At 45.6% G+C, this 13,063-nt stretch overlaps 2 protein-coding genes across 4 annotated transcripts; one reads left to right on the top strand and one right to left on the bottom strand.

Moving 5' to 3' along the window:
• Positions 1–506: 506 nt before the first annotated feature.
• LOC147620430 (putative LRR receptor-like serine/threonine-protein kinase At1g56140) lies at positions 507–7,290 on the bottom strand. Of its 3 annotated transcripts, none has more exons than XM_086824644.1 (8): positions 6,401–7,290; positions 2,390–2,425; positions 2,172–2,294; positions 1,940–2,058; positions 1,615–1,825; positions 1,265–1,502; positions 920–1,070; positions 507–791 (listed from the first exon to the last, which is right to left on the bottom strand). In XM_086824644.1, the coding sequence occupies exons 1-8, from the start codon at positions 7,083–7,085 to the stop codon at positions 528–530; spliced, it is 1,827 nt and encodes a 608-aa protein (XP_086680770.1). In that variant the 5' UTR covers positions 7,086–7,290; the 3' UTR covers positions 507–527. The 3 variants fall into 3 exon arrangements, with proteins under 3 accessions (XP_086680770.1, XP_086680772.1, XP_086680771.1); XM_086824646.1 differs by having other exon boundaries at positions 507–838; positions 983–1,070; positions 6,401–7,214; XM_086824645.1 differs by having other exon boundaries at positions 983–1,070; positions 6,401–7,214.
• On the top strand, positions 4,001–5,802 carry LOC147620431 (uncharacterized). Its single transcript, XM_086824647.1, has 2 exons — positions 4,001–5,604; positions 5,708–5,802. Exon 1 carries the CDS (start codon positions 4,896–4,898, stop codon positions 5,436–5,438), a length of 543 nt encoding a protein of 180 aa, XP_086680773.1. The 5' UTR covers positions 4,001–4,895; the 3' UTR covers positions 5,439–5,604; positions 5,708–5,802.
• Positions 7,291–13,063: the final 5,773 nt, after the last annotated feature.

Raw genomic sequence — 13,063 nt, 5'->3', positions numbered from 1 at the left:
GCCAAAAACGGCCAGCAAACGGCTACAAAACGGCGAAAAAAACAGCGCAGGCGGCAACGAAACAGCTATAAACGGCCATATCGTACCGTACGATATCGTACGAATTCGTACGGTATCGTACCGTACGAACCTGTTCGTACACGTACGAGAAACAACTATGATATAGATATATGTACATATATATATATATATATATATATATATATATATATATATATATATATATATGTATGTATGTATGTATGTATGTATGTATGTATGTATGTATGAAATATCTAGCATCCATACAAAAATAGCATGACAGACAATGGTAATACTGAAATGAAAACTAATCTATTAACTACTGAGCAATGACCACTTACTAAAATAATTAAAAAACGGGCCGAATAAGTGTTGTACATTGAACCTCATATTTGGTACGAAGACTCTATCCATATGAGGTACGGTACGTATGGAGTGGTACGGAAAGTATTGAAGGTACACATCAGATGAGTACGGGTACGGAATGCAACTATGACCTGCATGTATCAAAGATATAGTGGAATGCTGGTTCCCTCGCAATGGCCCATATTAGATTTCTCAACATAGTTCCATGCCTTTTCATCTTGCTCTGATGATCCTTGCAGCAGGCTCACAGCTTCACTCATGGTTAACCTCATTGCAGCCAACTCTTGGGTGCACAACAACCCCACTTTGATCACCCTTTCAACCTCCTCCTTGGGGTAGCTATCTGCTTGCAATTCTGGGTCAATAAGATCTTCCATCCTGCCTTGGTGGTGCAATTGCTTTGCCTGCACACAAAAGGCGAACATAATCTCCTCCATTGTCTTGAATATTTCTGTTCAAGGTTAACATCACCCCAGTACTCCTGTTAAGCCCTTGTATTGAAAACTGGAATTAAAGGTTATGTGGTTTTTACCCAATCTAGAAGGTATTGATTTTCCAAAGGAAGCCGGTAGTCCAAGTTCTTTCTACCACTCACCAGCTCCAATGCCACAACCCCAAAACTGAACACGTCAGCCTTCTCGCTGAGCTGGCCTCTCATTGCATACTCAGGAGCCAAGTAACCCCTAATACATGGCCCAAAATGAACACAGGTATGTCAGGCATCAATCCAGTGTTGATCCTAAGGACCATAAAACCACCTCAATTTGATGGACTTTCATATTGTAATGTAATAAAAAGACCATAGAACAACCTTGGAAAGTGGTGGTTGCATGGACTAAAACTATCACATGCAAGGACCAGGAGGGATTAAACTTACCATGTCCCTGCAATGCGAGTGCTGACATGGGTTTTATCATCAGGAAACAACTTTGCTAGACCGAAATCTGCAATCTTGGCTTCGAAGTTCTTGTCCAACAGTATGTTGCTAGCTTTGATGTCACGGTGTATGATCCGAGGCTGAGAGGCTTGATGCAAGTAGGCCAGACCTCGAGCTGTCCCTAGAACTATCCTGAACCTTGTTGGCCAATTCAGATGGATGGGAGCACCACTTGAACCTAAGAAATGAATGCCTCATTGTAAGGCTCATATTTAAGCCATGAAAACACAAGAGGCCACATTAGAATTATGCTGCTCTGCATGAAGGCCAAAATGATGCCATTAACTTACCCCATAGTACTTGGTGGAGACTCTTATTCTGCACATACTCATACACCAAAAACCTTTCAAGCCCTTTAGCGCAGCACCCTTTCAATGTGACAAGGTTCCTGTGTTGCACACTGCTTATCACCATGGCCTCATTTAAGAACTCGTCTTGCCCTTGAGGTGTTTTAGTGAAAAGTTGCTTAACTGCCACTTCACTTCCATCTGCTAGGACGCCCTTCGATAGTGGGCACACAATGCATGACATCTCAAAATGTGAAGAAAAGTTGGGAGGCCTTTGGAAGTTAGTTATATTGGTTTAATGAAGGCTAATGAAATGCCTTTCCCCTACCTTATAGACTGCACCAAACGTGCCTTCTCCTAATTTGTGATCTCGGTGGAAATTCTGAGTGGCAGCCTTGAGAACACGGTATGGGAAGATTCTGAGTCTGCCTTCAAGATGAGATATGGCTGGATACATATCCATGCAAAAACGGAAGAAATTTTAATGCATTCTAGCAATCAGCTTAACTTAATAAGCCATTGAGAAAATGCACTTGGAAGGAAGACCTTACATTACACACCTTTTTCACCTCTGAAATTACTCCGTTTTTTTTTCCTCCATAGCGACAAACCTACGCAGAGAAATATGACCAGGAACAAAGGTACTACAATTGCCACAATTAAGGTAACCTTGGGCTTTCCATCTGCAAAAATTGCAAATGAAACCTCAGCAAATGAAAAGTGCACTTCATAAACAGGATAGATATTTATGAACTAGATGACTACATTGATGTCCTACCTTTGAGTAGATCTTCTGGGCAAGTGGCATCCTTCTCTGCACCAATCGAAAGTTTATCATCAATCAATGAGCAAGTTTTAAGTAATTGAAAATGGTCTTTTTCTACTCTATCCTTTCTAACTTAAGACTCTAATATTCCAGTCATGGCAGCATTGTGAGTACGAGGGGTCTTTACAGACAGATCCCCTGCCCATCGATGGACAAGGGTTAGATCCCTTGCCCATGGTTGTCGTTCAGCTCTGGATCCTGCTACCCTCCTGCCTCTCAACCACTGTAACAAGGGAAAAGGACAAGGGCAATGCCGACTTAGGGCATGTGTTGGAATATCGTTTATAGCTACTCATGCACATGCATACATCTATGCACTCATTCCCATGCGCACACATACATCCACATGCAACTCACTGTGTTATATGCAACCACTATGTAACTACCCTTTCCCTCTTTATTAAGAGGCGCTCACCCTTTGTAAAAGCTCTTGTACAGCAATACATTTTAGTTACATTACTTTCTTGCTGGTCATGTTCATCTTGTTCTTGCTCTAGATGCTCACCCTTGTTTCTCAGTTGTGTGCACATGGTAGTCATGTTCATCTTGTTCTTGTTCTAGATGCTCATCCTTGTTTCTGAGTTGTCTCTCGTACAGCAATACATTTTAGTTGCATTACTTTCTTGGTAGTCCTGTTCATATTGTTCTTGTTCTAGATAATACATTTTAGTTACATTACTTTCTTGGTTGTCATGTTCATCTTGTTCTTGTTCTGGATGCCCACCCTTGTTTCTCAGTTGTCTGCACATAAGCTTTCATGGCTGCTCACTAATCTGGCAGCGCCTATCCCTATTTTTAAAATGGTATCGAGCTTAACCCTGGGTGCCCGCCCACATCCGCTGCCTCTACTCGCCAGCAGCCAATCCCTGTGCCTGTGGAAGCTTATCACCCGCGCTGTCTCCCGAGAGGGGGGGACCCTCGTTCATGGTTGCTGCCGAAGAGCTCTCTTCCAACAATAAGAGGGGGTCCTCGATCCTTTCGGCTGCATCCCTTTTGTTCACCCTGCAGTAGCATCCCCCTCAACCAAATGCTCCACCCTTCTGAGCCTGCCCCCTCAAAAGATGGGGGACCAACATCCTATTGCGTTCAACAAGCCCCCTCAATCGATGGAAGCTCATCTTTTACCCAGACTCTCCTGGCAGTTCATAGACTACATGCTGCCCCTCTACATGCAGAGGGACTTGACTCTATCGAGTCCTCTATACGCACCTCTATTGCGCCTCTGCTCCTGGATCGCACCCCTACTGAACCACTCTTGCCCCTTGAAGAGGCTCCTCATGTAGCAGCACCCACAGCAGACCCTGATCTGCCCTCCGGGCACATGATTTCTACAGAAGCACCCTTCTCCAATCTTGAAAAGGGTCTCTCGCCCACCTGTGCAATACAGACCCCTGCAACCGGAGCCCTCTTCCTAGAGGCATTCTCAACACCTTCAGCAAAAGGTGCATCCCTGCATGCAACAGAGCATGCATCTTTGGTAGGGAATATATTCAGCATTTTGGTTCTTGACGATTGCACAATGTAGCAGAGTTAAGAGTGCAAGAGAAAGACAGAGAGAGAGAGAGAGAGAGAGAGAGAGAGAGAGGAACAAAGACAAGTACACCCAATTGGTTCCCAAATACCCTCTGAAGGGCCCCAACCAAGGACTGGTGTATTTGCTTTATTGAATGATGAAAACAACTGATTTTTCTGTAGATCTTCCTTGGCTGTAAATCTGCAGCTTGAAGATGACCTAAATCTTTGACCTTCAAGTTCACCTTTTGCTTCAGACTTCCTTTGGCTATCCTGGCCCTTGAAGTACTTCAGCCCTTGGATTGACCCTTGACAAGCCCATGCTTATATATGACTCAATAGGGCTGGTCGGTTTGAACTTTGCACAAAAACCTGTCGGCCTGTTTCTGTTTGTCCCACGACCTGATTTTAATCCTCATAAAGATGCGCCTTTTCACACATGGGAATCATGATGCTGCTGGCTGACTGGCTGCCCAAAAGCTGGCCGACTGTGGTCTCCCTAGGGTGGCCCACAAGGCCACCTTCTAGGAATGGCCCTTATGGCCTTTTGGGATGGCCCACAGGGCTGCCCCTTTGCCTACTTGCCACTTGCCCACATACCAAAATATGTATGCTTCAAGACCTCTAAACCTATGAGTTGGTCTCCCAACACCTCTACATCATTTCAGAGGGTGGCTCACAGTATGGACTGGCATTGCCTCATGTGCTGGACTTGCACACCTGACCAAGACCATGTACGAGACTCCAGACCCTAGATGCTTAGAGTAGACCTTGGCTGACTCGTCCCCAGACAAGGGACCGGTTACGACTCCAATTCCTGCAACTACTGTACAGATATGTCCATGTGGCATCCAAGTGCGGGATGCACATGACAGGGCTGCTTGCTGCCACTCCCCAGTCTCGGTCCATTACTCAACGTGCTGCAGATTGAGCCCTGCATGCATACATGCAAGCCCTCGATGATAACATCCAAGATGCCCTCTTCCAAAAACTGGAGAAAGAACTTGAAGCCTCAGTTTCAGCACCCAACCTCGCCGTAACCCTTTGGCCCTCTATAGCCCACACTCAAGTTTTTACTGGGGGGAGGACAGTTGTTCTCCAACCTTGCAACATGAAGCGGCCCTCCCGCCCATCTCTCAGGCGACCCATCCAGGCGATTTCAGCACCATTTGGCCTCAACCTCGACATAACCCTTTGGCCCTCTGCAGCTCACATGCAAGTTTTTACTGGGGAGGACAGTTGTTCTCCAACCTTGCAACATGAAGCCGCCTTCCCACCCCTCTCTCAGGCGAACCATCCAGACAATTTGGCAGTCCTCAACCATGTCTATGAGGAAGCTACTACCCAAGGCAACCGGCCTTTGCTCAGCCACTCGACTGGCTGCCCGACGTACATGGCTCAGAAAAGCCCACAAGGTCTACTTGCTTCCCCTGATGCAGCTTATCATGTCTCTTTCACAGGCATGCATATAGATGTTCTCTTCACTTAGGCCATCCAAGCTCTTATCTCTGTTGACCCTACTGCCGGCCTCTCATCTACCATAACCAAGTTCGTGCTCAACACCTTCCATGATGTTTCCGCCACTGTTGCACACCTCATTGCAGCGGCCACTGGCTTCGACGATTGCCTGAAGTCAATTCCCAACTCAACGAAAGGTAAGTCTACATGCCAATTCGCATTGTTTAATGCTCAAGCCTCATATTATCTGGTTTTTCAGGTTCTCACCCCAGAACCTCAGCGGTTCTTGTTGTTTTCCAGTCATACGATGACCACCTTGACTTCAACCCCAACTATCTTCATCGGCATCCTGGATGCGAACCGCCCAAGCTTCGCTTGCGCTCGCACACCTCGACTAGCCTGTGTCTCCGCCGACACACCGAAAACGCGCCCACTGCTGCACACGAAAATGAAGCTGCTGCTGGTGGCTTCTTTGACAAACAAGCAATCCACATCTATGCTCACTTTGTACATCATCAAACCCCCTCTCGATCCGGGCTTAGCTTCTAACACACTAGTGCATTCACATTACATCAAACTTGGACAACTACAACCTTATAGCATAATGCATCCCTTGCAAAGGTTTTAGAGGGGGAGGGATACCTACTCATGCACAAGCATACATCTATGCACTCATGCACATGCGCACACATACATCCACATGCGACTCACCGCTGTTACATGCAACCACTTTGTAACTACCCTTTCTCTCATTATTAAGAGGCGCTCACCCTTTGTAAAATGTCTCGTACAGCAATGCATTTTCTTTCTTGGTGGTCATGCTCATGTTGTTCTTGTTCTAGATGCTCACCCCTGTTTCTGAGTTGTCTGCACATTAAGCTTTCATGGCTGCTCACTAATCTGGCAGCCCCCATCCCTATTTCTAACACCATGTAGTAGTAGTAGAGGAACATCACAGGATAGGAAGAAATAGATCATGTATATACAACTCACCTGAGTTGGGAAAATGGAGCCCCTCATAAACGCGGACATCGTCGATGAGGGGACCATACCACCCTGGGATGTTGCTGGCGAGTGAAAGGGTGAGGTTGCCTTGCAAGGTTGAAGGGGTGGTGAAGAAGACTGCAAATGTGTGCCAGCCAATGTTGTTGCTATCGTAGCCAACTCCGTCGACGGAAATGTTGGAAGAATTGACGGAAGAGCTGCCTGAATGCACAGCGACGGTGAAGGTGCCCTTGACGGGCGTGGGTGCGTCTGGGTTGGCGGTGGCGTCCAGGAGGATGGTGTGGGTGGTGTTTGGCTTCGTCTGAAAGGAGGTGGTGACGTTGCCGGGCCCTCCGCCGCTAAGGTCGATGCAGCTGGGGCTGCAGTCGCTGGCCCTTTTCCAGCGGCGTCTCGCCCAGTCGATGGTGCCGCTGGCCAGAAGCCAGCCGCTGATGTTCGTCTGCTGATCCGGAATCGTCATTATCTCGTCGTTGTCGCCAGGTGTTGACGGGGAAAACGCCCCCTCCTCGAAGCTCCCGTTCTCTACCAAATTAATAGGAGACGAGCTATTATTTCTAACAGCAGCATCTGCAACGACAGAAATGGGGAGCTGGCGGAGGAGTAGCACCGCCACCAGCAACAACAAAAGCAGCGATGGCGAGGCGGAGGAGCGGCAGCACCACCTCTGCGCCATCACGACAGTATTGAATCTTCCTGCTGCGGCCAGGCGGAGAAAATTATGGAGAAAGTTGAGACGCAAACGTGAGAGCCTTGTACTGACGTTTCGATAGCTGAGAAAGTTGAGACGCAAACGTGAGAGCCTTGCACTGCCTTGCAAGGCCCGGTCTCTCTTGACTCCATGATTTCTACCGTAGACATTTTCACGCCGTCAATCTCTTGAGGACTGGGTTCGTGAGGAGTGATTTATTTGGGCTGATATTTGACGCCTTCAGAACCCTTCCGAGATGGCCGCTCTAAAAATTTGAGCATAATGCCACAACTTTAGAAAAAAATTTAAAATTTGTCCTTCTCCAAGGGTCATAAAGGTATTGATAGTAGTATCAAAGCTTTTGGGACCACTCAAAGAGAAGGATTTTTGAAGAAAAATTCAAAAACAAGGTTTACGCAAGCAAAGAATGCCAAAGGTTTGATTTTTGGAAATTACTAAAGCTTCAACAAATCGAAGGAGAATTATCACAGGAAAAAAGAAAAGTCCACAAAAGCGCACCAAGGGTACAAGTACCATGGACAAAGAGAGAAGGACAAAGAAAGCAAAGCTCTAGAAACCTTTTGACAAAAGAATTGAAAGGTTTATGGGAATTTTGTGAACCATTGGATGGATATCTAGATCAAGGGCTACAAATCTTTGCCCCAAAAACCGCTTCCCACTTTTCAAATACCACCCATAGGAGTAAAACCACCCTCTGATTCTCCTATCCGCTCCAAAATCTAGCCCCTCTCTCTCCTTGCAATTATCATTGGCGAATTTGATTCTCTCTCTCTTCTCTTCACTCCCAACTAAAGCTTTTAAATTAAAGCTTTATTTCTTTTATTAAAAAATTTCCTTTCTCCCTTTTTGCGCCCAACGCCAACTCATCAATTTTCAAAGGAGAAACTTTTTCTCTAACCAATGAAAAAAAGGATGACCTTCAAGCCCAACCGATTTTTATTGAAAAAATGCATAGATTAGTCAGTTTTATAACTAAAACTTCAAAAATTTGAATCTTTAAATTCAAGGTTAGGCAAAATTAAAATAGGGTTTTCTCAATTTGAGGCATGAAAATTACACTAAAGGACAGTTTTTTTCTGACACAATCGCAAGGATAAGGAGGTCCTGGAGAGTGGTAACACATCGCATGGGCACTTTTCTAGAGCAAAATCCAGTTCGGCACGTTCGCCGCTCCTCTGGCCGTGTTCATGGGCAAGAACACCTGCGTCATCTGCCAAGGCATCACCAGCAAGAACGGCACCTTCCACAATGAACAAGCCATGGATTACCGCACAATTATGCTCAGAGGAGTGAACCCTCACCTATGAAGCTCTATTTCAAACAACACTGGTAGGATTGGAACAATCAAGCAGTGTAGGCATAGGGGCAGCCCCCATTCAATGGTACCAATTTTTTGAGTTGCCTCGAGATTGGTGGCTCTACAGAAGACTATATGAGATTATGGCTAGCAAGACAAAGATATATATCGTGCTGGGGTTTGTGACCAGAGGCGAGCTGTTTTTACAAAATTGTTCAAGAAGGTAAACTCAAAGAAGATGATGTAAGAAGGTGGTTCCAAACATGAAGGTATTTATGATAATCTAGGTATCCCTAAACCTATTGAAAACAAAGTTTCACCTCATATGATTTAAAAATAAATAAATAAATAAATAAAAAATAAGAATAAGAAAGTAACATATGCTAAAATTACCTCCTTAATTTTATGAATCTTTCAACATTAAACAAGAAGAACATATTGTGCTTGAGTCTATCATTGACCACCATGAGACCAACATTACATGCACTGCTAGCACCTATGTCAAATATCTTGAATCATCCTATTGAAGATGTTAAATGAAAGCCAGAAAAGTGTTTCCGTTCTTACCAAAATCTCATGCACTCTTACCATCCATGCAATTGAGTCTCTCTCTCTCTCTCTCTCTCTCTCTCTCTCTCTCTCTCTCTCTCTCTCCCACACACACACACACACATACATGCAATTGAGTCTCATGCACTCTTACCATCCATGCAATTGAGTCTCTCTCTCTCTCTCCCGCACACACACACACACACATACAATGGCTACTCTACTGAGAGGTAATTATGGTTTTTGAGAACTCAATTGATTCCTTCTAACTGTAACTACTGAGAGCTCAACTGATTCCTTCCAAGTGCAGCTATTGAGAGTTAAGTGTAGTAACTACATTGAGCACTTCTACTTAAATCTTGCAAAAATAATTGTTAACATTCATCTATCTCTCTCTCTCTATAGTGGCAGCACTCTATAGTCTCTCCAAGAAGAGGTATAGCATTGATCCTAATTTAGTAGAATCTTGGATGTTATAATCCATGAGCAGAAATTGAACCCTCTCTCTCTCTCTCTCTCTCTCTCTCTCATAGAGGGTTATGGAATGTTTGTTTTTCTATTAAGAAATTCTTTTACAGTTTTGTATGGTGATCTAGGTTACAAGATAGAAATGGATGAAAATTATGATGGTAAGTTTTGTCCATGTTATGGGCTACCAGACCTCCCAAGAGGGAACTCCACACAACCGCAATCGAGAGAAGCAATATACAGAGGAACACATAGCGCCCCTATAAACATCCATTCAATTGCCTAGCCCTTATGGTAAAGGGATTTGTAATGCAATACTTGATATACTTACCAATGCTTCGAGCTCGCATCCCTTGAGGCTCCCCAATCTCACTTTGGAAGCTCCACTCCTTCGATCTCCACCTCCACGCGATCACCGCGTAGTCGCTCACACCACAATGCAAGGCAATCTACCTCTCACACTCCTACACATATGCATAGAAAGGAACACGCACTACAGCACACTCTCACTCTCTTTCTATCTCTCAAGACAAAGCAAGAGCTCTCATAGCACAAAGGGGGATTGTGTCCTTTCATTATGAGAAATTACCTTTTATATATCTGGCCCTTATTCACACTTGGCCACCCAAAACTTACTAACTAAGGCCTTGGGTGGCTATGTACAACTTTTATAGTGCCTTTACATAACACTTATTAATGTCCTCAATTGTAGGAGCATCCTTGTTAATCCAAAATGGGATTAACATCCCCCCCATCTGATGTAGGTTCTGTCCTCAGAACCTTTACCTAGGTCAAAAGACTTGGTCGTCGAAAGTCTCGTGTTTATAGAAGTTTCGACGGGATTGAAGCTTTTTAAGGGTTCTTCGGAATGCTGAGTGGGACGTCCAGAACCCGGTGTCTACCATGTCTTCGAATGTGACATGTCGTCGAACTCGTGTTTATAGAAGTTTTGGCGGGATTGAAGCTTTTTAAGGGTTCTTCGGAATGCTGAGTGGGACGTCCAGAACCCGGTGTCTACCATGTCTTCGAATGTGACATGCATATAACTAGGAAGACACCTTAGGTGATGATAGTAAAGCATCATGCCTCTTTCAGTTGGGCCTCTATTCATGTCAAAGAAAAGATGATTTGCCTCAAATCCATCATGTCTCTCCTTTGGTTGATCGATGAGAACTACGATCAACTTCATGAATCTCACAGGAACTACAATCAACTTCATGATCCACTCTTGCCCCTTAAAGAGGCTCCTTATGTAGCAGCACCCACAGCAGACCCTTATTTGCCCTCCATAGTTTTCCTCTCAAACGATGGGGGCCCCATGATTTCTAAAGAAGTACCCTTCTCCAATCTTAAAAAGGGTCTCTCGCCCACATGTGCAATATAGACTCCTTCAACCAAAACCCTCTAACTAGAGGCATTCTCAACACCTTTAGAAAAAGGTGCATCCTTGCATGCAACAGAGCATGCATGTGAAGAGTCCATCTCTGACCTTGGGGCCTGTCACACCAACTTTGGGCTTATAACATGCTTATAGATAGGATTATTCTTTTGTAGGGAATATTCAACACTTTGGTTCTTGACGATTGCACAATGTAGCAAAGTTAAGAGTGCGAGAGAGAGAGAGAGAGAGAGAGAGAGAGAGAGAGAGAGAGAAGACAGTTGTTCTCCAACCTCGCAACATGCAGCTGCCTTCCTATCCATCTTCTCAGGCGACCCATCTAGACGATTTTAGCACCATTTGGCCTCAACCTCGCCATAATCCTTTGGCACTCTGGAGCCTAGATGCAAGTTTTTACTGGGGAGGATAGTTGTTCTCTCCAACCTTGCAACATGAATCCCCCTTCCCGCCCATCTCTTAGGCGACCATCTACATGATTTGGCATCCCTCAATTATGTCTATGGTGAGGAAGCTACTACCCAAGTCAACAAGACTTTGCTCAGCCACTCGACTAGCTGCCCGGCGCTGCCACTTCCACCTCAGAGTGCCTCTGCATCCACCGACGTGAGCCTTCGAACGCTAACAACCTCTCGGAGTGCTTTGCCTCACATCGACGCAAGCCTTCGTATTCGACCGTGCTTCAGCTCCAACATCATCTCTGCTTCTGCATCTCTGCTTCTGCACTGGTCTTTCTTCTTAGAGTCACCTCACATCAAAGGGCTCTTGTACATATGTTCACTCACCATTATATATAGACTCACTCACATATTTCATGCTATGTGGTTTTGCTCTGATCTCTCATACATCTAGTCCTTTCGTCCTTTTTCCCTCACACTCGACCTCAACTCGACTCTCTTCATCGGCATCCTGGATGCCAACCGCCCGAGCTTCACTTGCGCTCGTGCATCTCCAACAACATCTCCTTGGCATTCTATTCCTCCACTTTCAACAAGTGGGGCGAATAGTTGGTATCTCTACCTCGACTAGCTCGTGTCTCCACTGATGCACTGAAAACGCGCCCACTACTGCACACAAAAATGAAGCTGCTGTTGGTGGCTTCTCTGACAAATAAGCAATCCACATCTATGCTCACTTTGTACATCATCAAAGCTCCTCTTGATCCGGGCTTAGCTTCTAACACACTAGTGCATTCACATTATATCATACTTGTACAACCTTATAGCATAAACATGCACACACATACATCCACAAGCAACTCACCTGACGCTTGTCCGTTACATGCAACCACTTTGTAACTACCCTTTCCCTCATTATTAAGAGGTGCTCACCCTTTGTAAAATCTCTCGTATGGCAATGCATTTTCTTTCTGGGTGGTCATGCTCATCTTGTTCTTGTTCTAGACGCTCACCCCTGTTTCTATGTTGTATACACATTAAGCTTTCATGGCTGCTCACTAATCTGGCAGCCCCTATCCCTATTTCGAACAGCATGTAGTAGTAGTAGAGGAACATCAGAGGATAGGAAAAGGGATGAGCTTCAGGTGTACCCATGCCCCATGCTCTTTTGTTTATAGCCTAGAAATAGATCATGTATACACAACTCACCTGAATTGGGTGAATCACCTGAGTTGGGAAAATGGAACCCCTCGTAAACGCGGACGTCCTCGATGAGGGGACCATACCACCCTGGGATGTTGCTGGCGAGAGAAAGGGTCCTTGCAAGGCTGAACGGGTGGTGAAGAAGACTGCCAATGTGTGCCAGCCAATGTTGTTGCTATCGTAGCCATCTCTGTCGACGGAAATGTTAGAAGAATTGACGGAACAGCTGCCTAAGAGCACAGCGACGGTGAAGGTGCCCTTGACGGGCGTGGAGCGTCTGGGTTGGCGGTGGCGTCCAGGAGGATGGTGTAGGTGGTGTTTGGCTTGGTCTGAAAGGAGGTGGTGACGATGCCGGGCCCTCCGCCGCTAAGGTCGATGCAGCTGGGGCTGCAGTCGCTGGCCCTTTTCCAGCGGCGTCTCGCCCAGTCGATGGTGCCGCTGGCCAGAAGCCAGCCGCTGATGTTCGTCTGCTGATACGGAATCGTCATTATCTCGTCCTTGTCGCAAAGTGTTGACGGGGAAAACGCCCCCTCCTCGAAGCTCCCGTTCTCAACCAAATTAATAGAAGATGAGCTATTATTTCTAACAGCAGCATCTGCAACGACAGAAATGGGTAGCTGGCGGAGGAGTA

Source organism: Cibotium barometz, chromosome 31, assembly GCF_041138505.1.
Source record: "Cibotium barometz isolate CiBa-2024 chromosome 31, ASM4113850v1, whole genome shotgun sequence".
Classification (NCBI taxonomy): Eukaryota; Viridiplantae; Streptophyta; class Polypodiopsida; order Cyatheales; family Cibotiaceae; genus Cibotium; species Cibotium barometz.
The sequence above is the reverse complement of the archived record's forward strand: the minus strand, read 5'-3'. Positions and strand labels throughout refer to the sequence as shown.